This window comes from Puccinia triticina, chromosome 12A (assembly GCF_026914185.1).
Source record: "Puccinia triticina chromosome 12A, complete sequence".
Lineage (NCBI taxonomy): Eukaryota > Fungi > Basidiomycota > Pucciniomycetes > Pucciniales > Pucciniaceae > Puccinia > Puccinia triticina.
The window spans coordinates 349,689-377,583 of NC_070569.1; the positions used below are offsets into that span (position 1 = coordinate 349,689).

Consider the following 27,895-nt stretch of genomic DNA (forward strand, 5'->3'; position numbering starts at 1 on the left):
TATCTCTCTGTGTATTTATCCTGATTAAGCTTAATATATTTACAAATAGGGTGATTACATACATATTTATGTAAATCCCCTTCTGAATTCCATGTTCACTCCTCCTTGGAGTTAAGGATCCCTCAGGACCTTGACTCGAAGGAGGGAGCTGATCCTGTAATATAAAAGGGGGGATCTTTCCCCTGGAGAGATTTCCCCCCAAGATTATTACAAATACAAACCCGCCAACCTTACTATAAAACAATAGTGAGTGGGGTTTTCAATAATCAACTAACCCTATCTTTTCCTTTACAGCTCCTTCGACCTCAACTTGTGTAATTTCTAGGTACAGGTGATTGTTATCACACCTGTAACCTAGAAAATAACCTCTCTTTTGTTTGAAGCTACGGCGCCTGGCTTGAGTCATTGCCGCGTCCCCTTAATTTTGTAAGGGAGCTAGCCCCTCCGCTATTCAGCGTCGAGGTGTGGTTTATTCCCACTGGCTGTAATAGCTATAGTGCGGCCCTGTTTTCGCTGGCCGCTGCCCAAGCCGCTACAGCACGTAATCCAAAACCCATCAGCCCCTCGTCACAGAAGAGACGGGAGCTGACAGATAGGGCATATTGGTGGAGAGGCTGGGGGAGGAGCTATAAATTTTTTAAAAACCTCTCAGCCAAATGAACTTTCTGATCCCGCGTAAAATTTGGGATAATGCGCAAGTCCCTCCCTGCGGGAGGGGCGGCTTCGCCGCCAGCCACAGCGCTCCCACCAGGGGGGACTTGTGTTAAGTTAGGACTCGGTCGGAGAAGGAACCGGAAAATTTGGGGGATGGGAACCTGTCAAAGAGCGCGAAAGACGCGGTTATGGATGTAGATGTCGAGGATTTGCTTCAAAAAGCAACGACTCAGAAATCTAAAGAGCCAATTAAACCTAAATCTGGTGCAACTAAAGTTAGATTTGAAGAGCCTGAACCGGTAGAATCTGAGAAAGAAAAGCCTGTCAAGAAAACTCACTTAGAGCGGACTTGAGCCAAAGAATTCCCGGGGGAAGAAGAAGAAACCGCTAAACAAATGTTAACTGAAGGATGCATGACTCTGAGTTATGGCAAACTTTTTGCTATATCAAATGGAGTCGTAGATATATTTAAAAAGAAAATTTATAATCGGCGTGTACCAAATGAGGGATCTAATTTAGCAAATCATGCTGAACTGGAGGAGTCTGATGAATTACTCACGGCCCATTACTCCTGTCCCTTGGGTTATATTCGACTTAACATAAATCAAATTTATGAAGAAGCACTTTTGGATACCGGATCCATGGTTAATCTGATTCCAGAAAGTTTAGCGCAGCAAATTGGGCTATTAGTCACGGAAAAAAAAAATGAATCTGAAATGAATTGGCGGCCATCACACCGGGATTATAGGAGTTGTGGAGGGAGTTGAAGTGACTATTGGGAAACTTCCTCAAACAGTCCATTTCTGGGTAGCGCGCGGCGCCTTACATTTTATTCTTGGAAGACCTTTCTTAGTTGATGTAATGGCAACAATTAAATATTACGACACCGGAGGCGGGTCATTGGCAATAATGGACAAAAAGGGCCAGATGTATTTAATTCCAATACTTACACCTAAGAATCAGAAATTCAAAACTGTTCTACCGCAAAATCCAGTGACTGGGGATTTTTTAGATTAGACCCAGGACTTCTACTGACAAAACTAGACAAGTTTTGGGGTAATCAACAAGAATATAGCTGTAATACAAAGTATAAGACTGTCGCTAAGAAAATTAAACCAGTAAACATACCAATGCCGTTGTAAGACTCAAAAGTGGTTGTGAAACCCTTTTGCTGAATGGAGAAGGGGATGATGGAGGTGCAAACTCTGCCCTTCTATACTATTGGATAACAAGACCCACCAAGCTAAACTTGGCAAGTTTTAATCAAGTGATAGGTCTGGTCTAGTTCCAGATGAAGTTGTTCGACGACAGGTATGTGAGAGTTGAGAGTGAGTTCAGTGGTTATTTGTAAATATGAGGGTTGTGGTGAGGTATAGATGTGATGGTAAGTGTGAAGGTGGTATGTAAATAACGGGGGAGTACTGAGCTGAGGGAAAAACAACTGGGGGGGAGAGAGCTCCTTATATAGACAAATGTGAGGAATTTTAGCTACAAGGGGGACCCTGGATGAGGGATTTTAGCTGGTGGGCTGCGTAAAAGTGGTGTCAGAAGATGCTAAATACAGGCAAAAAGTGGGGTGAGAAATGAAACATGCTGTCATACTAATGCAAGGAGTGCATAAACAAAGCGGGGAAATGTCAAATACAGGGGTACTTCATGCAAGGGGTGCATGAGTGGTGTCAGACTAATTCAAGGAGTGCAGAAATGGGGTCAGAAGACTGCATGCAGCTGCAAGGGGTGCATAAATGAGGCGGGGACATGTCAAATGCAGAAGAAATGGGGTTGGTCCCCTGCATAAGCAGTGGAGATAAGAGGGATGGAAAAGAGTATGTGTTTGGCTGGGTCTGAGTATGCATGTACTTGGGAAAGGTGACTTGAGGGGTGTGACAGGTTGATGACTGGGGCTGGCCATGTCCAAGAGGGTCCAAGAGGGTGTAACTTCCAATCCAGCGGGGTTCCAGTGACACTTCCAGTGGTGAATAGGGGTAAAATCGGCCCTAGAATCCCTTTCTGAGGTCCATTTGGTGGTATCTTGAGGCGTATTGTGAGTAATTATGTAGTATAGAAAAGGGGCAGGCTAAATCCACACCAAAAAATTACTTCATCCACTCCAAAAATGGAGTGAACATTTGTGAGCCTGAGTCTCTATAGTGACAGCAGGACACAAGAAATGGGGGACAACAGTTTGATTTCTTGGGATAAAGAAAATACAACTGTAAGAGAAAAAGAGAAAGAGAGAGAAAGAAACCAAGCAGGATAAGATAGAAGAGAAGTACTAGGTTATTCTAGTGGGAATGCACGTCCACTGGCAATGCTACTCTTCAGAAGAGTGCTGCTAATCTGTGCTAGAAGTGCTACAGCTTCCTCTCAGGAGGGTATCTGGATTAGATAAGTTTAATCCAGCCACAGTTTTTTAGACTTCTCTCTGGACAGTCAAGGTTCTTAATGGGAAACCTGAGGGACAGCCCTGCAACCTAGATTTTGAGGCAAAGGCCAAGTGATTATAAGGGACAGCCCTGTGATCAAGATAGAGGCAAAGGCCTGTAGAATTGAAGGGACAGCCCTGTGATCAAGGAGGAGGCAAAGCAAGAAGAAAAGGCAGATCAAACAAGACACAGAGTTGTACCTCTGAGATAATCAAGGTTCAGTGAAAGAGGTTACTTACTGTCAATATCCTAGGCGCCTGTGACGGTAGGTATACTGGGAGTAGAGTAGGCTCTTTGGTGGTGATCCTGGGGTTATCTGGGTGGTGGTTCTGGTGTGCTGAAGTCTGTGGATCCGCCTCAGGCAAGGGGGATTCTGACTACGAAAATTTTCACAGTTTGCTTATGTAATTTACATATGTACATGTGGTTTGGCGCGCCAGGTAGTGCTGACACGTCACAACTGCGCAAGCGCGCTACAACTCAGTAACTCAGGGAAGGAGTATAGTTACAATGAATTGATAAGTTGTAACTAGGGTCAAAATTGCATGAGGAAACAGAATCTGAAGTCAAAACAAGGTTATCTCTTAAGATGAAAAAGATATAAAGTAATTTATATGTAACAAAGGTAGAACAGGCAGCTTTTAGGTCAGCTGTGATGACTCTAAGGCTGACAACATTAGTCCACTCCAACTTTCATTGGAGTGAACCATAGTCTACTCCAAATTTTGTTGGAGTGAACAAAATTACACTCCAAAAAAGCCTGTTTTTTGGAGTGTCACCATGATGCACTCCAAAAATTTTGGAGTAAACCGAATTCCACTCCAAAAATATTTTTTCCAAGCAATTTCTTTTTTTTTTTTTTTTTTTTTTTTTTTTTTGGAGTGCACAGATGTTCATTCCAAATTTATTGGAGTGGATTAAGGTTTCTCAAATTTAAAAAAAGGCAATTTTAAATCTGTACAATTAAAACTTGCATGTAACTTTGAAAAATGTATATTCCAAGTTCTTGGGGTGGAGTACCAGGAAAACTTTAGGGCAGTAGTAGGCAGGTGACATGAACCAACCAAATTTAATCCCCTTTAATTTATTTCTGGTTCATGTTTTAGTCATTGTAGAAACTGAAAACATTTTACATACATAATTTTTGATGTATTTTAAGTACACATATGATGCTGACATAAGTTTTCATTCCTCTTTAAGAACCCTGACTTATTTTACTGAAATACTGTTGAAAACCACTCCAATAAATTTGGAGTGAAAATCTGTGCACTCCAAAAAAATGAATCATTTTACCTTGGAGAAATTATTTTTGGAGTGGAATTGGGTTTACTCCAAAATTTTTGGAGTGCATTATGGGTACACTCCAGAAAACAGGCTTTTTTGGAGTGTAATTTTGTTCACTCCAACAAAATTTGGAGTAGACTATGGTTCACTCCAATGAAAGTTGGAGTGGACTACTGTTCACTCCATTTTTGGAGTGGATGTAGTAATTTTTTGGTGTGGATTTAGCCTGCCCCTAGAAAAACACTTTTGATTTTTCACTTTTCCGTCTACCACACCGTTATCTATCAATCCTCCACTTTCCAGGCCGCCTCTTTTGCGGGATCCTTGTAAAACACCGTTAACCCCAAATCCGCCTCTTTTTGAACCTACAGATAAAATTGCTGAAGAAAGATTAAAACTTATTAACTTTGGGCCTCCGGATTGGTTATCAGACAAAGAATGCAATTTATTTTGTAATGTTATCAAAATCTGAAAGAAAGTGCTAGCCTTCACGGAGTCAGATTGTAGAATACTCAAGCATCCTTACAGTAAACCATATGTAATACCAGTTATTCCGCACAATCCGTGGCAATTAAAACCCATACCAATTCCGGGACCTATTAAAGAAACATTTATTGAATTAATTTGAGAGCGGCTTTGAACCGGTCTTTATGAGCAATCATTTTCTAGTTATTCTAGTCACGTCTTTTGTGTCAAGAAGCAGGACGAAAATTATTGAATTGTACACGACTTACAATGGTTAAATAAAGTTACTATTCAAGATACAGGACTTCGGCCGTCAACGGAGGATCTAATTCAATCATTTCCGGGCCGTGCGTGCTATGGTTTAGGCAACATAATGGGCGGATATGATGAAAGAGAATTAGCGCCTGAATCCCAGCCATTAACTACATTTGAGACACCATTAGGGCGGTTTCAACTTACAAGATTACCTCAGAGCGCCACAAATTCCATTGCGGTTTATCAAGCCAAAATGATGTGGATTCTCCAACCGGAAATTCCACAGTACGTTGGTATTTTTATTGATGAAGGCGGCATTAAAGGACCGGAGTCAGATTATAATGGCGAAACATTAGAAGAAAATCCGAAAATTAGGTGTTTTATTTATGAGTATGCGGTAACTTTAGAAAGAATATTATTCAGAATGGAAGAGGCGGGACTTACAATTTCAGCTAAAACAATTGCCGGCTGCGTACCAGCGTTGGATCTAGTTGGACACGTTGTATGTAAAGAAGGCCGGCGAATTTTGAAGAAGAAATTGAATAAAGGCAAAACCTGGCCAATTCCAAAGAATGTAACTGAAGTTAGAGGATTTTTAGGTGTATGTGTATATGTACAAATGTTCATAAAAGACTTTTCAAAAGTAGTGGCACCTCTTCGTAAACTTACTTGGAAGGACGCGGCTTGGGAATGGTCGACAGCTTGTCAGGAATTGTCAGCGCCAGTCTCTTATGTGACTTGGTGCTGATGGGATTTTGTTTGCGGTCCGCTGCGGTTATGTAGCGAAAGCAAGCTTAGTGGGTCACACTATAGCCTAAAGGCCAGTGGAAAGAAGTCCTACTCGACGCCGGAAGGCGGAGGGACTGGCACCCTTACATATGTAAGGGGACGCGGCAAAAATCAGCCAAGCGCCGTTGCGTATAAGGAGTAGCTCACTTATCTTCTGGGTTACAGGTGTGATAATAACACCTGTACCTAAGGGAAGGATACACAAAGAGAGGAGAGGAGCTGTAAGAGAAGAAGAAGGTTATTAGATTATGTAAAACACCACTCACTGTAATTTCAGTAAGGTACACGGGTTTGTATGGCAATAATCTTGGTGGGAGAATCTCTACAGGTAAGAGACCTCCTTTAATATTGCAGGGATCAGCTCCCTCCTTTGAGTCAAGGACCTGAGGGATCCTTAATTCCAAGGAGAGGAGTGATCACGGAATTCAGAAGGGGATTTACATAAAAATGTGTAATCAATGTGAAATAAGGTTAATTACATATTCAAAAGAGTGTGATATGTAGTAAATACATAATAATAGTACATTGGAATAAAAGGCACAGAATTAATGTAATGACAGGGAATTGAACTCTTGACTTCATGTACATGAGTCAATTATTAGAATGGTCTTTAACCATTAGGTTATAAGACATGTACTATGCATTTATGGTGTTCAAAGTTGGTTTGCATAATTTTATGCATGCATAAGTCATAAAATCATAAAATCTTTTTTGCAGGGGATATGACTGTCTGATTATGTAATACAAAATTTCCTCACCAAAATATTTTTATGATTTTATGATTTATGCATGCATAAAATTATGCAAACCAACTTTGAACACCATAATTGTAGACACATGGACTCACTGTCTCAGTGTCTGACAGGAATCCTTCAACGCGCTAAAGAGGATTGTTGGTAAAGATATCCAAGTTTGTTAAAGCCTCTGAATCACAAAACAAAACTTCAAGGGTTTCCCCTACAAATCTTCAAAAATCACAAAAAAAAATCAAGGGTTTCCCCTTTACAACCTCCAGGAAAAAAAGATGAGGGTTTTTCCCTTTACAAATGCCAAAATGAACAATATCACAACAACCAAAAACAGAGCAACAATCTGCACCCAGCCACCTAACATCAGCAAGCTGATGCACCGTGGCCCACCATCCATCCCTGTCTAGCAGGGTTAAAAAATGGTGAGAAGATGACCCCCAGCGCGCCGCATTGAAGGCATTATGCAAAGGGGGGTCAACGAGTGTAGCCCCTCAAACTGCACAAGTGCAACAGCGGAGGGGGTGAGGACAAACTGCACGCTGGAAGTAAAGCGGCAGAGGACGCCCTGGGGATTATCCAAACACAAAAGCACACCTTTTATATTCATCACCCAAGATCTACCATTGGCTAGCCCAATCTACATAGGCTTAATCTTCCGCCTTGACCAGCCTCAACCCGTGTCAGCAGCACTTGGCCTTGACAATGGCGCCACCGCCACGTCCCTATGACACCAGCACCACACCTGCCCCATGTCGCTATTGATACCAGGAAGACTCTTATTGGTGGGCCCGCAAACGATGGCAAACAGTCTTACAACCAGACCACATGTATTTTGTGTAGTGGGTTCTACTTGCAGGTTACTGTCTCGGATCAGGCTGAAAATTCAGCCACAACGTTGGCAAGGCAATCTGCCAATTCTGGTACGTTGCCTCTCCTCTGAGTCTCCTCCTCCGCGCGCGTGCCTGACACTGACAGCCTTGGCCCTTCTCTCTCTCTGTGTCTGGGTCCAGCTGACCGTACGCTCCCGAGCATCCCGTATCCTCCCCCTCACCGTACCACCGAGCATCTTCTGCCGCTGCCGCTGTTACCCTTGAAGCACAGCCGTTCTAAGGGCTCCAGCCAGCCCGACCTATCCCTCCATCAATGGAAGACAATCCTGATCTCATTAAGCCTAAAGAATGGTCATCCAGCACCAAAGCGCAGCCACTTCCACCCCTGACTCATCTCTTTCGGACACACAAACGCCCACTCAGCCTCCTCCCCTCTCTGGCCGAAAAAATCATACCCACGCCATTCTTCAAGTCCTCCAGAAGACCCCCTTAGTACATTTATTGGGAAGACCCAAACCATGATTTCCAAGCACACAAGCAGATACCATTCAAGCGCAAAAACAAAAAGTATGTCAAGGAGGAGGCCCACGCGGAGGTCAACAACACCGCCAGCAAGCAGGACAAGCCGACACTGCTCGAGCGGATGAAGTCCGAGAACCCAAGTCTGCACCCCATCTGGCCCAAGATCCTCCGCTCCCGCAACTCACTCACCCACAATATGGCCGCCAGGCAGCTTTCCCCTCATGGGAGAGGCTGCAACTTCGACCAGGCGGAGGGCCTTGGCAATTGACTCCAGAGATACAACACAGTGGTCGATCTGGCTTGGAAACCTGCAGCTCGCCTTTGGCGGCACGTTTGGCCAGCACGGCCACCATCGCCGGCAGGGCGCGACGATGACGGGCAGCAGCACGCTCAGCCGGCCCGCCAGCCTCGCCAAGCGCATCTCCATCTTCCTCCACCCGCACACTCACAGCCCTGCCGAGAAACCCAGTGAACCAGCGCCCTCTGAGCCTCCTCCTCCTACCCAGCCTTCCCCCAACTCCCCGCTAGTTGGAACTCTTGACCCCCAAATCAACTCTCAGGACAAAATCCAGGAAATCACATCCACCCATCACCACCCTTCTTCTCCTTTGCCGCCCTCTCCATGAGATATCTTGCCCCCTCTACTTTTCTTGACCAACCCTCCCACCATCCTTGACCTCCTCCTTCTGTCACTCTCTCCACTAACACCCTCACGAAGATCTTCTTTCTCACAACCCTTTTTCAATCGTTCTTTTGCTTCGTTTATGGGGTCGGTCGTTGTCCGTGCTGTGAATAATATATACGCTGCAACGGAAGCAACCCGGCCAGAAACGGACGACCAGCCATCAGGCCGGCGGCGGCACGCGCGGACCGAGACCAAAACGACAGGCCGGCACAGTATCAGCATTACGACCGCTATCAGCCCTCACAGTGCTCGACAACATCACAGGTTGGAAAACCCCGACTCGCTCGGTCTCTGTCTGGTGGCCTAGCTAATCCCTACATTCTGCACCCGATCACAGTCGCAGATGCATCTCAGCTCTGTGCAGCTAAACGGACCGATTGCGTCCTGGTAGTCGACGAGGACTAGCATCTACACAGGATCTTTACTGCCAAGGACCTGGCATTCAGGGTCAATCTTCCCATTCCGATCCGATTCAGCCCGTCAAAATGAGCTTTCTCCCCTATCTATTTGTCTCGCAGGTGATCGGAGATGGAATGGATCCCCACACGACCCCTGTCTCGGCGATCATGACCCGCGACCCGATGGTCACCATTGACACCACCTCGGCCACTGAAGCACTCACAAAAATGGTCACCAGAGGATTCAGGCACTTGGTATTCCACCCCATCTCTCACCAGGAAGAGAGAAAGACAAGAAAAATATAACGTGTTTCGGTCATCCAGCCGGTCTGTAACGATGAAGGAGACATGATCGGACTGTTGGATATCACCCAAGTATTCTACGAGTTGCTCAAGAAGCTCGAACGGGCCTGCTGCTCCTCGCAAAAGCTCTACGATCCAATTGAGGGGGTCCAGTCGGAGTTTAGCAACGGGATGCGCGGGGCGACGCCGGGGGCAGTGAACCCGCTGATGGTGTACGTTGAGGCGCTCCGGAACAAGATTTCCTCCCCCGATCTGGGCTTGATCCTCGATGCCCGGACGAGCGCGGCAACGGTGGGCGTGAAGACAAGCGTCAAGGACGCTGCCATCCTCATGCGCATACCACACCACCGCCGTCTGTGTGATGGAGAACGACGGCAGGTGGATCGCTGGGATCTTCACCAGCAAGGATATTGTCCTCCGCGTCATCGCCGCCGGGCTTGATGCCCGCACCTGCAGCGTTGTCCGGGTCATGACCCCTCACCCGAGACGGCCCTTCCAAGCCTGAGCATCCTCTGCGCAAAATGTGTCTCTCTCTCCGCCCTATAATCTGTCATTATTTTTGTTTGTGTTGTTGTTTCTGTGGTGTGGTGTGAGCGCTTCTGTGCTTTATGTACTATTTTGTGTCCTCTTTTGGCGCCGATCCCCCCCTCCAACCTTCCCACCTCCCAAAAAAGCACCCTTAATTCTCTCTTTGATCTTATTACATTTACTGCCGCTTTGTTATGCTCATTCCTCTTTTTTTTTGGTGATCAAGTGCCTGACACCGCACATTCCCCACATCTTTTTTCTCTCTCTATTTTATTTCTGGTAGTTTTCCTGTCATGATTCATTGCATGGACCGCGCGCATTAAAATTTATTGTGTCTTACTGTCACCATCACTTTTGGTAAAGGCTACCAAGGAATACACTTGAGGCGAGCCCCTTTGCGGGTGCATGAGGGGCCATGCTAGGACATATAGCTGGTTGATGGGGATGGCAAGGGGTCAGACAAATACCCTGAACTTGCAGCGGCGTAGCCGCCTTGGACTCTAGTTACTCTTAAAAAACTAGATTACGGAGAAAATGCAGGTAAAGTTAAATTATCAGTTGATTCAAGCGTCATTGCGGCGGTCACGGTTCTAACGCAGGAAGATGACAAAGATAAGGACAGACCTGTCTTATATGAATCCATAGTTTTCTCTAAGCGCGAGTCTAGTTATTCCCAATCAAAACTCGAGCTCTGTGGAGTATCTAAAATACTTAAGAAACTACAGACAGTATCATGGGGTCAACATTTCCAGTTACACGTTGACGCTAAGTGCTTAATTAGATTTCAAGAGAACTGGATTTACCGTTATGGAGTGCCAAAAACAGTCGTGGTAGATGGTGGATCTGAGTTTGGAGCTCAATTTCAAGAATCACTTAAAAAATTAGATATTGAAGTTAAAGTCACGACTCCATACTATCCTGAAGCTAACGGCATGGTGGAGCGCGGACATCAAGCGATAAAAGACACTTTAGTTAAAATTTGTGGTACAGAAGGCAAAAAGTGTTGCCTTCTTCTTCCGCTAGTACTCTTTGCGGATAGAATATTGACGAAGAGAACTTTGGGGTATACTCCTTTTGAGCTTGTTTTTGGACAACAAGCTATTTTACCGCTAGATTTAGAACTGGAAACATTTCTAGGGATCGATTGGGAACTGGTAAAGACGACTCAAGAGCTTCTAGAGGCTCAAGTACTTCAATTACGCCGGCGGGATAAGATTTTACAACAAGCTCATTCACATTTGTTAAGGTCTAGGAAGCAGGCTACTGAGTATTGGAATGATAAGAAAAAGCCTAGAAAATCATTACAAGATGTAGAGAGAGTAAAAGGAATAGTGCGGACAGGGGGAATCGAACCCGCATCTCCCCGATGCATGCTGGGTTGCTCTACCGTTGAGCTATATCCAGGTGTGAGGTGTACCAACATATACTACCTCTACACAAGAAAAAGATTTGGTTTTAGTTTATAATAAAAGTTTAGATTCTCAATATGGGAAACTCTTTGAGAATAATTGGAACGGTCCTTACCAAATTTGTTGGCAATTTCCAGGAGGATCCTACAAACTGGAGGAGCTAAATGGTGCGGTTTTATCTAGAAAACTAGAGGCCAAGGCGGCTTCGCCGCTGCAGGTTTATGCCAAAACTCCTGGCTCCCACTGATGCAGTGGGTCAATAGTTCACAAATCTGTCAAACTGGAATTTCATCTTTATGGGCTAAACACACTTTGATGGCTCAGATCCAAACCAAACATATCCCACATGAATGAAACTTGATTTATAATAATGAAACTTTTTCTCTTGAAATGAATGGATGCAGAGACATGAATATTTAAGCTTGTTGTTGCTATGTAGATTTTTTCAACCCCACAGCCTTAGAGGATCAAGAAAATGGCATTTTTAAACTTCCTGTAGCAGCATCATTTCCCATTGGGTGATTGGTATTTGGGGAAAAAAATACACACAGCATAAATCCTTCTATAATCTTTAGAGGCCAAGGTAGCTTTTCCACTGTAAACAAAAGTTCAAAAGCCCTTGCTTGTCTCCATTGGAGCATTGGCATGTAGTAAAACTCCCCTCCTATGACCAAAACTACTACACATTAGTTTAACCTCCCATGCAATTAATTTTTTTGGCTTGATTTTTTGGTGATTTCTCCAATATCCCAATATCGTTCACAGCTCAAATTAGTCTTCAAACTTTTCTCAGATTATTTCTACCAATCTTGCCATCAAAGTGTCTCTGGAAGGCCCTTGGCTTCATATCAATTTCAAAATTAGAATTAAACTTTTATCAAGAATGTTCAATCACAAATAAACCCATCCTTGAACCAACTCTGTAACTTAATTTTGACAAGTATTAATGTGACAAGTATCAACCATGAGCATCTTTGTTCAAGCTAACAAGAACCCAAGGTTAATTTCTTACAATGCAATCACTCAAAACAGATACATCACAATTTGACACAGATTTATAGGAAAGCTGGAGGTCAGGATGGAGGGCTGGTGTGGATGAACTTTCCATGAAAGCTTTGAATGTGCTTGAAGCTTCATTTGCCTTTGGGCTTGACCTTAGACTTGGCAAATTTTATAATTCCCACCAAAGGGAAAAAGATTTCTTTAGCAGGCACTTCACCTTACCACCAACCAACTTCTCATGGTCTTGCTGAATGTTAACTTGTTCAATAAAACTGTCTCTGGCGCTGCGGTGCTCCATTCCAAACCATAAGTAGTATTATATTGCTTTCTTTTACATATATTCATCATTACATTGAACATTTCCCCATAAACCTTCACAAATACCTCATTATTATTGCATATTCAGATTCTACATCAAATTTCACATATAGTCCCTCATACATAGTATACCCTTATCTTCAATGGTTCAGTAGTTATAGAGGATATAAGACTTACAGATAATCTACAGTCTTCATTAGTTACAATACTCAATTCATTAGTAACTTACTTGAATCATTACAGTACATTACTTTTACATAATTACTTTCACATCCTAAACCCTTTACATACATTCCTCATTATGTACTATGGCTATTATACACATTACATCATTAGATCTGTGCTTACCTCTTTCAGTAGTGCTCATCATTACAAGTTGTTACTATGTTCTCATCACTTTTCCCCATTAGTACATTCTTTTATTCCCATAACCAGCATTCCCTTTTCAGCATTGCTCATCATTACATACTGTTACTATGTTCACATCACTCTTCCTCATTTGTACAACCTTCATTCTCATAGCCAGAACTCTTCATTGTCTGTGCTCATCCCTCCTTACTATAAGAATTGTCTTCCCCCCCCCTCACTTGTACCTTATGCAGAGAAATATATACAGAATTTATAGATAATTTTGGATACAGAAATTATAAGTCCCCCACTCTCATCAATCCTCCATCTCTCTTACCCTCAGTAGTCAGTAGTTAAAGCTCATAGTACTAGCTCCTAAGATCAAGCAGAAATCAGCCACACCTTTTCTTCTTTTTTCTTAGTGTCACTCTCATCCCCTCAGCATTAGTCAGGAAGGCAGCCTCATCAGCACCCTTGCATAGCTTACATTAGTACTAGTGTTGCTATCCATTTACCTTCCAAGCTCTATTCTCCCCTTTGAGTAGTTCCACAGCGCACGCTATGACGATACTCTCCATGGGCGCTCGCTGGACTTCCACCTCAAAGGCTCAAGTGTATGATGACACCCCACAAGCGCGGCATGGACAGGGGCATCCATGGGGCGCCCAAGCTGGTACATACTCCAATCTGGGGGTGGGGTCTGGCTTGACAGCTCAGACAAAAAGACGAGGGCGGGGCGAACTCCCGTTGCAGTTGAGCATTGCAAGCTGTGTCCCTGCTGACTATGCCAAGGAAGATCTCCGTGCCAACAGGACAATGGGCTATGTGGTATAAACCTCATAACTTCGCAACTTGACGGTCCTAGGAATCAGTTTTACGTCAAAGTCCTTAGTTTTCTTGTGAGCACATGTGGGTAGAGTGCAATGGAGGAGAACGCGCGCCGCATGAACACATCACATCGCCTCCAACTACCTTCTTGGTTTGTTTGACAGAGTCAGGATGGATCCCAAGCCTCTGTTCACACATCCCTCTGGAGGAGATGAAGATTGAGGAACATTGAAAACCCAAGAATTCAACTGAAACTGCAGTAGTGCGGTCAGTACAGAGTGCAGCTGAGAAAGCCTGGCAAAGCCGTGTGTTCGACCCTGCACGCAGTCAGTTAATTCTTTTGCCGGGGGCGGCAATCCTTTCCCCCCCGGTTGTTGGACATAAGGCGACGCATGTGGGGCGTCACCCCACTCGCCACATGGGCGTATAGCGAGCGCCCGTGGAGGGTATGGTCACAGCGCGCCACTGAGGCATACATACACCGCGGGGCGGTCGAGTCGCCCCAGAAACCATCAGTGGGGCGCCCCCGTGACCCAGCCATCAGGCGGCGACGCTGGTTCAACCCTAGGAGCACCGCCCCACAGGCGCCCCCAACGACGACCTTGGGACCGTCAGGGAGGTCCCAGGGGCCTCCCAAGTGGGTCACCCCGAGGCCGCCGCACTCCAAAAGGGCGGACTTGGGTCGCCACGCCGGTTCGGCCATGGGATGCCCCTGTCCCATGGTCGACGCGTTGGGGGTCGCATAAAAAGGCGATTTGAGGGGCGGCGCAATCGCGCGACAGGGTGGCACCCATGTCGACAAGACTTGGCGACTGCGAGGCCCCAAAGGGGCGGGTTGTGAGCGTCTAGTGAGACGTATACGGGGCTTCCACCTGAGGGCCCAACCGGTCGGCCATAATCCGCATAACTGACAGGCGAGCTGGACGACAGGGCAGGCGTGCCGGAGGCGTACGACGGTCGGTTCACCTATTGGCCCAATGTGACAGCAGGCGCGGCGCTCAGACAAACAGGGGACGCTCACTTGGGGGCACGAGGCAGGGTAGAATAGATCCCGGTGGGCTTGTGGTCCCAGTTGGGGCAGGCATCATGGGTCAGCCGCATACAAGATTCATGGGTATTTGGTCTTATTCATTGCATGTTGTTAATAACACCAGGAAAATAAAATAGTTAGTTGATGACAAGTGACATCACACCAGCTCCAGCCAGCTACCCAACATCTATCCAATATCTATCCACTATCTGCCCCAATCTCCCAACTGTCTCCTCAACTTCCAAAATTTACCAAGGAGGTCCTGTTCAGTTTTTGATGAGCCCAACTGATCCTCAGTTCTGTCCAGCTGATAATCAGCTTTGGTACCCAGCTCATACTCAGCTTTTTTGCTCAGCTCATACTCAGCTTTTTCACGCAGCTCACTCTCAGAATTGGAATAAAACATTTTTACCAGTCCTTGCCCAGCTGATGCTCAGCTTTGTACTAGTCCTGGCACAACTGATGCTCAGCTTTTTACCAGTCTTTGCTCAGCCTTTTCCTAGTTCTGTTCCAGCTGAGCTTTTATCCAGTCCTGGGCCAGCTGGCCAGCTGATGCTCAGCTTGCTGAGTGTCAGCTGAGCCAGGCCAGGGAAAAACATGGGAATTAGCTTGGACAGGACCAGAGCTGAAAATCAGCTAGGCTAGGGCCAAAGCTGAGCATCAGCTGAGCCACGTCCAAGGCTGAGCATCAGCTGTTCCAGGGTCAAAGATGATCATCAGCTGGCCGGTGCCAAAGCTGAGCATCAGCTGGGCCAGGGCAAAAATTGAGCATCAGCTGAGCCAGGGTAAAAGCTGAGCATCAGCTGAGCCAGGGTAAAAGCTGAGCATCAGCTGGGCCAGGGCCAAAGCTGAGCATCAGCTGGGCCAGGGCCAAAGCTGAGCATCAGCTGGGCCAGGGCCAAAGCTGAGCATCATCTGGTTTTGTCACATTGAGTGCTTTGATCCTGACACCTGTCATGCAAGCCCTAGATGTGCTGTTGGAGAGGAGCAGCATTGGAGCAGTGTTGGAGCTGAAAACAAAGCTGTGTCATGTCACTTGCCATCAAGTGACTACTTTTTTTTCCTGGTGTAATAACAGAAATGGGGAACAACAGGCCCCTGGCCGATGCCAGGGGGGGAATGCCCTTTAGAGGTGGGAAAATGAGGGGGGGGCTCTGCAGAGCATCCTGTTTCATCCTGGGGGTGTAGCAGGATGAAACATGATGGACGTGTTGTCCCAAGAACCTGAGGGCATGTCCTTCCGACATGGCCCGAGGCCGAGCTGGGGCTCGGCCATGAGATGCAGGCCTGAGCAACGTAAGGGCAGCATGGAGGCCCCCGAGGGACAAACCGGCCCTCCTGCCCTTGGGGCGTAGTGGTCTTGAGACTCATGGCTGGCGATCCAACAAATGGCGCGAGGGGGAGGAACCCGGGCCAGTCATTAGGATGCCCAGGCACGCGAGGGTCCCGCGGGCCTCCTGTTGGCGACTCCGAGACTTGTACCAACCCAGTGTCGGTCATGGGGCGGTGGGAGGGCGGTGGCTCTTGTATGCGCCACGCCGTGGCAATTATGGGTCACAAGGGGCGCCGATTTGGCATGGCTGTTTTTTCAAAGTTGGTGGCGCCATGCCCCCTCTCGATTGGGTGTAGTTTTTAGACGAGTGAAGTATGAGTGATCCGACTTAGAGGAGCACACGAGCGAGACACAAGAAAAGCCAACCTTTTAGACGAGTGAAGTATGAGTGATCCGACTTAGAGAAGCACACGAGCGAGACACAAGAAAAGCCAACCTGAGACACGGGGAGCGTGGATCAGTGTTTGAGGGAAAAACCGAGTTGAATGAATGTATTTCCTGCACACCTTTTAGACGAGTGAAGTATGAGTGATCCGACTTAGAGGAGCACACGAGCGAGACACAAGAAAAGCCAACCTAGAGAAAGACATGAGTGAGACAAGAGCAAAAGAACAGAAGATAGTGAAAGACAACAGTACCTGAGACACGGGGAGCGTGGATCAGTGTTTGAGGGAAAAACCGAGTTGAATGAATGAAGAAAAGAGATTGGGTACAATGTGCCCAAAGGCTCTTAACTAACTACAACTAGGTTTAGACTACTGCGGCGAAGCTAAGTTGATACTATAACAAGGTGACTAAATGAAACCGCAGAATAGTTCAATACCCCCCCTCTTTCACTAGCTTGCTAGGTTCAGAACGCTGATTAATTTTTCATGTTTCGGTCGGGCGAGTGATTTCGTCAGGCCGTCTGCTTGCATTTCAGATGTGGAGATGTAGGTTACTGAGATTGCGCCGGATTCGAGTATTTCACGGGTCCAGTGATACTTGAGATCGATGTGCTTGGTGCGTTGTTGATACATTGGATTCTTGGCGAGTGCGATGGCTGCTTGGTTGTCGACGTGAACATTGAGTGATGGCTGATTGGAGACCTTCAAGGATGCTAGCAAGTAGGAGAACCAGACCCCTTCTTGGGCGCCCTCGTAGAGCGCTCGGTATTCCGCTTCGGTTGTCGATGTTGATACTGATGGCTGCTTCCTTGATTTCCAGGACAAGACACTGTTACCCCAACGGAGAAGATAGCCAGTGTATGAGCGTCGGGTATCTGCGCAGTTAGCGAAGTCGGCATCGGTGAACATTTGAGGGTGGCCGGTACCGCCTCCTAGGGTTAGCTTGTATGATTTGGTCGATGACAGGTAACGGATGAGGTGAATGAACGCCCGCCAGTGGGTGATACCGGGGCGCTCGAGATGCTGAGAGAGCTGGGAAACGGCAAACGCGATGTCGGGGCGAGTCGCTACCGATAGATAGTTGACCGCACCGACTGCTCGTCTGTAGTTGACGCCAAGCTCCAAGAAGGCTTCGCGTTCTTCTTCTGAGGCTGCTTGGAGTCGCGAATTCGGGATCATCGGGGTCTGAGTCCGACGTGCGTTGGTGAGATTGTACTCACTGACAAGCTTTTCAGTGTATGATTGTTGGGATAGAGTGACTCGACCTGGTGAGTGAGTAAGCTTCATGCCGAGGAGAGAGGACGCTCTGCCCAGGTCTTCCATTAAGTACCGCTTTGAGATTAAATCCTTGAAGCGATTGACGTCGTGGCTGACAATCACCATGTCATCCACGTACACGTGAACGAAGCAACGCCATCCTTCGACATTCGAGACGAAGAGACACGGGTCCGCCGGTGATGACTCGAAGTTGATGGAGTCGAAAAACGATTTGAGATCGCGATACCAAACCCGGGGCGCTTGACGAAGCCCATAAATCGACTTCTTAAGCTTCAAACAGTGACCTTGCGGAACAGTCAGACCGGCTGGAGGGCGGAGGTAGACGACTTCTTTGAGGATGCCGTTCAGGAAAGCATTCTTGACGTCCATTTGGTGAATCTCCATTCCCTCATTAGCACCGATTGTGACGACTGTCCGGAGAGCTGACTGCCGACCAGTAGGCGCATAGGTTTCGCCAACGTTGACACCTTCCTCCTGAGCGTTACCCTGCGCGCAAAGTCGGGCCTTGAGCTTGATAGGAATGCCGTTGGCGTCGTATTTGCGTCGAAAAACCCAAACGGTACCGATGAGACGGAATCCCGGTTCGACCGGGACAATCTCCCATACCTCCAAACGATGCATGGCGTCGAGTTCATCTGAAATAGCCAGTAGCCAGCGCTCCGAATCTGCTGACTGCATGGCCTCTCGATAAGTGCGCGGGACATCGTCGAGAGGATGAGCTGGCGCCAGAGCTGCCATAGCCGTTGGTTTGTACCATGGTTCGTTTGAGAAGATTGACATAGCCATTTGAGCGCGGCGTTTGGTGGTGATGATGCTTGATGCGTCGATGTTAGCGGATATGGCTTTTGGTGGAGGCTGATCACTTGGCACCCATTCCCATCCGGGTCGGCCAGGGGCTGTTGCCGGGGGAACCGGTTCATCCGGGGACCTAGGGCTTGCTGCGGGAGCAGTGATAAATGTCTCCGCAGTTGTATCGGACACGTCTGCCTGCCCGGACATGGGATCCGCGGCCGGATTGGGGTTGGGTTGCAGTGGCAATTCCGGATTGACTGACGCAATGTCTTCTTCCGATGATGGTAGGAAGTCAACAGAGTCCTCAAAGAAATGGGGAGGGGATGTACCGGCTGGATAACAAGTGGAGATTCCTGGAAAAACAGTCTCGTCGAAGCAAATGTTATGACTGAACTCCACCTTGTTTCCTGGCATGAGTATTCTCCAGTTCGGAATACCCAGCCGGTACCCTACAAGGATTCCTTATTTCGCCGTGTCGCCGAATTTGCCTTGCCTGCGCTCCTTTGGGATGTTGACGTAGGCCCTCGAGCCAAAGACCCGTAGCCTTGAGTAATCGAACTTCCTGCCAAACCAAAGTTCATGTGGAGTTTTCCACTTGATCTTTCGAGTCGGTGTGATATTCTCGTACAGTACTGCTGTTGTCACTGCCTCTCCCCAGAGCTCAGCTGGAAGATTGCCTTCTTTCAGGAGAGCCCGAGCCTTCTCGCTGGTGGTCCTGTTGCCTCTCTCCGCTACCGAGTTTTGTTGAGGAGTGTATGGAGCAGTTACGTGATGAGTAACACCGTTTGCATCAAAGAAGGCTTTGAACTCATTTGAGTTGAACTCTCCGCCTCCGTCTGTGACGACATTGACGATTTTGGATTGGTGTAAATTGGTTACTGCACGATAGTATGACTTAAATTGCTCAAACGCTTCGTCTTTAGATCGGAGAATGTAGACTACTTTGAAGTATGAAAATGCGTCGGTGATTTTAAAGTAGTAGAGGCCTCCGCCAACTGTGGGAGGAGTGATTTTCCCACTGAGATCCATGTAAACAAACTCTAGGATACGAGTCGGTGGAGGGAGAGTTTTAGAGAAGGGGAGCAAAGTGGACTTTGAGAGACGACAAGATCTACACTCTAGCGTTGAGTGGTCAACTCCGAACATGATCTTCAAGGCTTCTCGACTAGGATGACCAGCGCGGTTGTGAAGGAGCGAGCTATCAGCGATTGCGCTTCTAGCGATGAGTGGATGAGAATGCTCACCAGCTCCGGGATTGGTCGGCTTGCCGTCTAGAACGAACACATTTCCCTGTACCTTTCCTTTGAGGACCGGCGAGTCAAGGTGTAGGTCCAGGACTATGAAGTCGGGTGAGTTGGGATTGGTGGTTCCGGCTGGTTTTTGGACAACGCATCCCTTGCAGAAGAGACGCCCCGAACTGATCAGTGGTTGAACGACTCGCGGGACGTGAAGAGCTTTCAAACGGATTGATGATCCTAAGCCGTTGTCGATATGCACATATCCGGTACCTTCAACCTTCATAGATTGACCGTCGGCGATCTCCAGGGACGATGAGAGCTTCTTGTAAGAAGAGAAGTGTTCCTTTTTCGGGAACAGATGATCGGAGCATCCGGAGTCAAGAAACATTGTCATGTTCGAGTGAGCTGACAGGGCCTTTTTCGGATTGATACACCTGTATGCTCCGTTGCTCGAGATGCTGACGGAGTCCGACTCGTCGTTAACTGCTGCTTTGGCTTGCTTCTTCCCTTTTTTGTTTTTCTTTCAACCGGGGTGAAGTTGCCAGCATTTGCTTGCTGGGTGACTAGTCGCGGGATTGTGAACTCCGCCTTCGCAAAAGGGGACCGTCGCCATGAGGGCTGATTCGGATTTGATTGTTTGGGTGTCGGTGCTTGGGATTGAAACGTCTGATGAGCTATTGATTTTACCCTGGATGAGTTCCTTGACTTCTTCAACAGTCAGCGGACGTTTGTCGGCCAGACGATCCTTGAAGGAAATGAGGGAATCAGGAAGTTTAGCGATGATTTGTTCGCAGAACAGGTGCTCGTGAAGATGGACGTCTTTCGGGATTCCGATTACCAGTCCGACAGAAGAGATAGTGGCCAAGTGGGCACTGAGGTCTTCGAAGAAAGTTGACAGATCTTTGCCGAACTTGAGGTTGCAAAACGACTGATATACCTTAGCTTGGTTTTCAGCTGAGTTGGATTCATAGCTTGTAGACAGGAGTTTCCACAGCTTTCGTGGGTCTCGTCGTTTGGTATCGTTGACAAACTTGTTGTTGTTAAGTTGTCCCATGGTGCGTACCAATATACCAGCGGCTTTTCCTCTCCTTGCTTCATAGATCTCAAACTTCGTTTCGTCAGTCTCCGGGGGAGCTTCGATATCGCGAAGGAGATACTTGTCAAGGTTGAGTTCTTGACAGTAAGCAAGGACCTGGGTTTTCCATTCTGCCCAGGTGGTTTTGCCGAGGCTTGGTACGGTGTCTTTTGCCGTTTTATCGGACGACATAGTGTTCGAGCTCAGAGATGTCGGGATCTAACAAACGTCGGTTAACCAGCGCTAGACTGGGCTCATAACCTTTTAGACGAGTGAAGTATGAGTGATCCGACTTAGAGGAGCACACGAGCGAGACACAAGAAAAGCCAACCTTTTAGACGAGTGAAGTATGAGTGATCCGACTTAGAGGAGCACACGAGCGAGACACAAGAAAAGCCAACCTGAGACACGGGGAGCGTGGATCAGTGTTTGAGGGAAAAACCGAGTTGAATGAATGTATTTCCTGCACACCTTTTAGACGAGTGAAGTATGAGTGATCCGACTTAGAGGAGCACACGAGCGAGACACAAGAAAAGCCAACCTAGAGAAAGACATGAGTGAGACAAGAGCAAAAGAACAGAAGATAGTGAAAGACAACAGTACCTGAGACACGGGGAGCGTGGATCAGTGTTTGAGGGAAAAACCAAGTTGAATGAATGAAGAAAAGAGATTGGGTACAATGTGCCCGAAGGCTCTTAACTAACTACAACTAGGTTTAGACTACTGCGGCGAAGCTAAGTTGATACTATAACAAGGTGACTAAATGAAACCGCAGAATAGTTCAATAGTAGTTTCCCATGCGGGGTCAATGGGGCGCCACGGTCGCCGCCAATTTGACGCCCCACTCGTCCCGTCGTCATACCTCTATTGAATGTTTGGGAGGTGGCTTTGAGCATTGTATTGGGGACGGTCTGGCGGGATGGGTTGCAGTTATGGCGTGGTCTTTGGGTTGCATCAAGCTTGGCGGGGTGGAACGCCTATAAGAAGGGCGGTGAGTTTGAGGTGTGAGTTCCTCAGGCGACTCACGGGCTGTAATTCCAGCTCGGGGGTTGCCTCACCCCCGTCCGCTGTTGCATTTGCGCAGTCTGGCAGGGGATATTTGTGGGCCCCCCTTGTGCTTTAGGGCTGGGGGCCTTCCTCCCAACACTTTTTAACCCTGCTAGACAGGGATGGGCGTTGGGCCACGGTGCGTCAGCTTGCTGCGCTGGGTGGCAGGGAGCGGGTTTTTTTTTTCTCTTGTTTTTGGTTATTTGAATTTTATTTTTAGCTTTTTTTTGTGTGTTGCGTGTGAATTGTGAGGTCAATTAGAGCCTGTATTTGCTTGTTTTGTAAAATGGGAAACCATGGCATTTTCTTTTTGTAATTGCTTCATGTATAGGGGAAACCCTTGATTTTTTTTCTTCTTTTTTTTGTAATTTGCTCATGTGTAGGGGAAACCCTTGATTCTTTTTCTGCAAACCTGAAGCTTTAATATACTTGGATATGTGGCGGTTCATGTTAAATGTTATAATCCTTGGGATAAAGAAGAAAACAAAGTACTTACTGCCTTGGTGACCGAAATAAACTGGGCTCATGAATCTGAAGCCCGAGGAGCTGGAGCTCAGATCCAAATTTGAACCGCTAGCCATCAGATCTTCTTGCTTAATTATAGGTTCGGGCCTATGAATCCAAGTATATTAAAGTCTCAGGTTTGTAGAAAAAAAATTCAAGGGTTCCCCCTACAACTTGGCAAAATACAAAAAAAAAAATCAAAGGTTTTGCCTCCTACAAAACATGGGACACCAGGGCATGAGGGGACAACACAAATAATAAATACAAAAAAAAATGGACACAAACAAATCCCGCTCCCTGCCACCCAGCGCAGCAAGCTGGCGCATTGTGGCCCAACGCCCATCCCTGTCTAGCAGGGTTAAAAAGCGTTGGGAAGAGGATCCCCAGCCCAAAAGCACAGGGGGGTTCCCAAATATCCCCAGCCGGACTGCGCAATTGCAACAGCGGACGGGGGTGAGGTGACCACCTGACTGGAAATACAGCCCGGCAGGTCGCCTGAAGCTAAATCCCTCCCACCCCCCCCCCCCTTTTATACCTGACATTCACCAAACCCCCACTCTCATTATCTCATCATACACAACACCGCCCGCCGCCCCACCAACCGCACCACGCCACAGCTCTTCGCCCGAGTATCAGACCCATAAAACTCCCCGCCACTCCCTCTCGCCTTCACAATTGCCTACGAGACGCCCGCAGCCAGAACTACCGTTGAGACGCCCCCAACACCAACTACGTCACACCCGGGCGAATCGGGACAAGCCCCTGCGCCCACCTGACGCAGGAGTCATACATGCACCAGGTGGGCGTTACAAGACGCCAGCGTGACCATGAGTCACGCTGGCGTCACCGTCATATACGGCGGGCCGCCCGAGCCTAGAGGGCGTCAGGTCAACTGTGATATTGACAGGTGCCGCTGAGGGCGTGGGCCAGGCGCCTCCCCGGGTGGCCAGCCATGCGTCGCGGTTGAGCTGGCGTCAGGCTGTGCCGCAAACTGGGGTCGGCAGCCGATCGCACAGCTCATCCTGACGCCGGCTGGGACCCGCAGCGAACGGGCGTCCGCATGTTGCCCGCCGGCCTGGTTTGCCGCTTGGACGCCTCGAGGGGGCGTCAGGCTGGGTGGCTCGTTGGGTTGCGACCTCTGGCCGGTCAAGGGGCGATATGATGGGGGATCGGCATGATCTCCTCATATGCCCCTATCCGCCTGCCAACGACCACCCGTCATCGTTTCAGACGACGGCGACCTCAAACGTGCAACATGCACATACATACAAAACAGGGTCGTGTCACACCCCAACCCCGCCCCCAAGAGTGCACTTGGGTCGTTTACCTCGGTTCCCCGCCTGGGGAGGAAGAGGGTTGGAGAAGAAATAGACCGGTAGAGAAAAGGCCTTCGGCGGCGCGGAGGAGGACGATAGGGCCAAGCAGGGACAGCAAGGCGGCCGGAGGGAGCCATCGCTCAGCGATCATGGTTGTCAACCTTTGCGGCCCCCCGTCCGCGCCCGGCTCGTTGTCCCCCATCGCCCCCACATCAGCCGCCGCCTGCTGTTGCTGCTGCTGCTGGTACGCGACCGGCTGTTCGATGTTGTGGACGGGGACCGTCGAAAGCCGCAGCGCAAGGAGATACGTCACCATCTCTTTGCTTCTGTCTATCTTCCGTTGCGTTGGCCTCTTGCCAATCTCTCAATGACTCCTCTTGGCGAGCAAGCCCCTCTCCCGGTTGGGCCCTCAAAGCCAGCCCCCGCGTCTCTCTCCCTTCCCTCCGTGATCACCCCCCACCTTGCAGCAATGCCAAAGAATTGCAGCACAAGCCCATCATCCATAGCTATCAAATATCAATATTTAAGAAAATGAAATAGAATAAACATAAATCAATAGCCTGTGAATCATAAAGAAAAATTACAAGTCTTTTGGTAGTTTAAGAACTACTGTTATTTAATTTAGCACAACTTACTTAAGAGGATAGCAGTCAGGATAAAGCATGAATTTTCTGCAAACCAGCAAAACTTTATGTGAAGTTGGAATATACATATCTCAGCAGCTGAGAAAAAATAAGCTACCAACACATAATTTAATCCTGATAAGCCCTCATGTCATGCATAGCTGGATGAAAACTACTTGTAGATTAAGAGTTGATGACAGTAGGAAGTTCCCAGAGACTAATCTAAAAGGATTAAAAGACATCAAGAACCTAAATGGAGACATTTATTTTTATTGAACTTGGTTTAAGTAGGTGGGTGGAGAGGAGGGCTTTCCCCAGGGAGGAAAACCAAAGGAGTTGTCTAAAGAAATAATGGGAAGTCTTTGTGAGAGATTTCAGGTAGGCATGGGCCAGAATGTGAGCTGTGAAATCTGGCTAGAAGGGGGGATTCAAAACAGGACTGAAGGAACTAAACATAAGGTCTGCAGTGGCAAAGCCGCCTTGGCCTCTAGTATTAACCTAAAAGAACAGTGATTAGGTAATATTATAATTGATAATAAGGACAACTGATTGGTAAAAAAAATATTAGAAAGACTTACTTTTGCAAACGAGGTACAAAATTTGACATATAAACAAGCATGGTTTAAAACTTCCGTATGGTTTTGTGGAAAGTTCTTGTGGCAGAAGATGATATAATCACAAAGGATATTCTTCTCTAAGCTATTAAATTCCATCTGGGTAAAAGAATCTTCAAAGACAGGACTGATTCCATTCCACTGAAAACATTTATTATTTCACCCAAAAAAAAAAAAAAAGTCAACATGAAAGAAATAAAACCAAAATTTCACTCAGAGGAACAAACTGAGCATGCTGAGCCAAAAAAATAAAATGTCCCAAACTGAGCAAAAATAATTGGAAAATGTTTTGAGATGGTTTTTTTTCACGGGCCTGGAGCGGGCTTGAGCAGGCCTTGAGCGGGCCTGAGATGGGCCTGCCCCAAAAGCACATTGGGTCAGTATTAAAGGTGTTTTGCCTTGCTGTGAGCCTGTGTCTCTTGAGTGACAACAGAACACAAGGAAAAAGGGGGGGAATCTGGTTTGATTTCTTGGGATAAAGAAATACAAACAGAGAGAGAAGAAAGAAAGAGAGAAAGAGAGAAGATCAGGCCTAGACTTTAAGTCTTTATAAATTGATCTGGGCTATTCTCAACCTGGAAAAGTTGGATGCCAGCTGTGCCAGGCCAAAAAGAGAGCAACGACCTCCACTCACAACAAGGAAACATTGGTGGGATTCAGAAGTAGAGTTACTACTCTGCTCTGGTTTTATAGGTCTTAACCAGAGATAACCTTTTGATCTTTTAAGATTGAAAGAGTATAAGAAATGAAGAAACAGTCAAGAGAAACAGAGTTTCACTCTGGATAAGCAAGGTTCAGTGAAAGAGTTTACTTACTGTCAATATCCTAGGCACCTGTGATGGTAGGTATACTGGGAGCGTGGTAATCCCTTTGGTGGTGATCCTGGGTTATCTGGGGTGTGGTTCTGGTGTGCTGAAGTCTGTAGATTGTTGAGTTAACTATACCGTAGTCATGTTCACTCTTTTGTTTCCCGCTTCAATCTTCATTTCTCTCACATATCACATGTTGTGACATCTTTCGCTCATCATTCCTCACTCTATATAACCTGAGCCAGCAGCACTCGGAAAGGCTTTTCTTCATCCTTTCCAAACACTCCTCACATATCGTGTCTGCTGTCTCAGGTATGTCTTTTTCTTTGTGTTTTCTTTTTCCTCATTGAAATAAACTTTATCCTTTCCGAACACTCCTCACATATTGTGTCTGCTGTCTCAGTTTATATCAACATAGATCCTCCTCAGGCAAGGGGGATCCTGACTTCAAAAATTTTCACAGTTTGCTTATGTAATTACATATGTACATGTGGTTTGGCGCACCTGGTAGCGCTGACACATCACAACTGCGCATGCGCGCCACAACTCAAGAACTCAGGGAAGGAGTATAGTTACAAAGAATAGGTAAGTTGTAACTAGGGTTAAAATTGCATGAGGAAACAGAATATGAAGTCAAAGAAATGATATCTCTTAAGATGAAAAAGATATGATGTAATTTCATATGTAATAAGTAGAAAAGAGGCAGACATTAGGTCAGCTGTGTTGACTCTAAGGCTGACATTCCCTACCACCAAAAGGGTTGGATTTCTGTAAGAAATTAAACCACAGGGGTAGACCTCTTCTCACTTCTGAATTTCCTAAGAAGAATAGCAGAGTCTGGAATGTCCTTCTCAAGGAGCCATTCATCATGATCAGCACTCAAGCCTTTGTATCTAGCTAAGTACATCATGACATCTCTGTTTTCCACTCTCAATCTTTTGTCTCTGAGAATCTTCTGTATGAATTTACTCTGAGGGGTCTTATCCATGGGGGGAATGACAACTTTAACCTTCTGTCTCAAGGGGAACTTATCTGGATTGGGGTCTCTGTATGGTTTCACTAAACTGACAGGGAATGTAGGATGTTTCCTGCTGAATTCTTCAGTCAGAATCACTTCTACAGCATTCTTTACATGTAAAGCTTTCACAAGGAAGGTGTCAGCCTTAGAGTCAACACAGCTGACCTAAAGTCTGCCTTTTTCTACTCTTTACGTATGAATTACTTCATATCCTTTTCATCTTAAGAGATATCCTTGTTTTGACTTCATATTCTGTTTTCTCATGCAATTTTAACCCTAGTTACAACTTAGCAATTCTCTGTAACTCTACTCCTTTCCTGAGTTCTTGAGTTGTGGCGCGCATGCGCAGTTGTGACGTGTCAGCACTACCAGGCGCGCCAAACCACATGTAAATATGTAATTACATAAGCAAACTGTGGAAATTTTCGAAGTCAGGATCCCCCTTGCCTGAGGAGGATCTACAGACTTCAGCAGACCAGAACCACACCTCCAGACAACCCAGGATCACCAGAACAAGGCCACTACACTGCCAGTATCACCAACAGGAATATTGACAGTTAGTGACCTTTTCATTGAACCTTGATTATCTCAGAGGAGTTCCTCTCTGTCTCTTTGACTGCTTTCTCTCCTCTCTTGTTTGTTTCTCTCCTCTTTGATCACAGGTACATATACCTCTAGACATCTACTCTCAAGGATCAAATCACTTCATATCCTTCTTTTTGTCAGTAAAAAACCACATAGGTTTCCCTTAAAAGAACCTTGACTATCCACAGAGAAGTCTAAAAAATGGTGGCTGATTAGACTTGTCTAATTGAGATACCTTCCATGTTTCCATTGTGAGAAGAGGCTGTTGCAATCTCTGGCACAGCTTGGCAGCACTCCCTTAAGGAGTGGCATTGCTAGTGGATGTTAGTTCCCACCTACAGGTCAACAGAACCTTGAATATCATCTCTCAGATCATCTCTTTCTCTCTCTCTCTTTTTCTCTTACTGTTTGTTATTTCTTTATCCCAAGAAATCCAAGCAGTGCCCACCCATTT

General features: G+C 46.8%; 3 protein-coding genes across 3 annotated transcripts; 2 read left to right on the plus strand and 1 right to left on the minus strand.

Moving 5' to 3' along the window:
* Positions 1–8,195: 8,195 nt before the first annotated feature.
* Positions 8,196–8,600, plus strand: PtA15_12A36 (uncharacterized protein; the record flags this gene model as incomplete). The annotated part of the gene is made up of 1 exon (XM_053161971.1): positions 8,196–8,600. The coding sequence occupies one exon, from the start codon at positions 8,196–8,198 to the stop codon at positions 8,598–8,600; it is 405 nt and encodes a 134-aa protein (XP_053025606.1).
* A 544-nt stretch (positions 8,601–9,144) lies between these two features.
* On the plus strand, positions 9,145–9,865 carry PtA15_12A37 (uncharacterized protein; the record flags this gene model as incomplete). The annotated part of the gene is made up of 3 exons (XM_053161982.1): positions 9,145–9,288; positions 9,382–9,657; positions 9,728–9,865. The coding sequence occupies 3 exons, from the start codon at positions 9,145–9,147 to the stop codon at positions 9,863–9,865; spliced, it is 558 nt and encodes a 185-aa protein (XP_053025607.1).
* Positions 9,866–23,622: 13,757 nt separating this feature from the next.
* On the minus strand, positions 23,623–23,994 carry PtA15_12A38 (uncharacterized protein; the record flags this gene model as incomplete). Its single annotated transcript, XM_053161993.1, has 2 exons — positions 23,623–23,677; positions 23,804–23,994. 2 exons carry the CDS (start codon positions 23,992–23,994, stop codon positions 23,623–23,625), a joined length of 246 nt encoding a protein of 81 aa, XP_053025608.1.
* Positions 23,995–27,895: the final 3,901 nt, after the last annotated feature.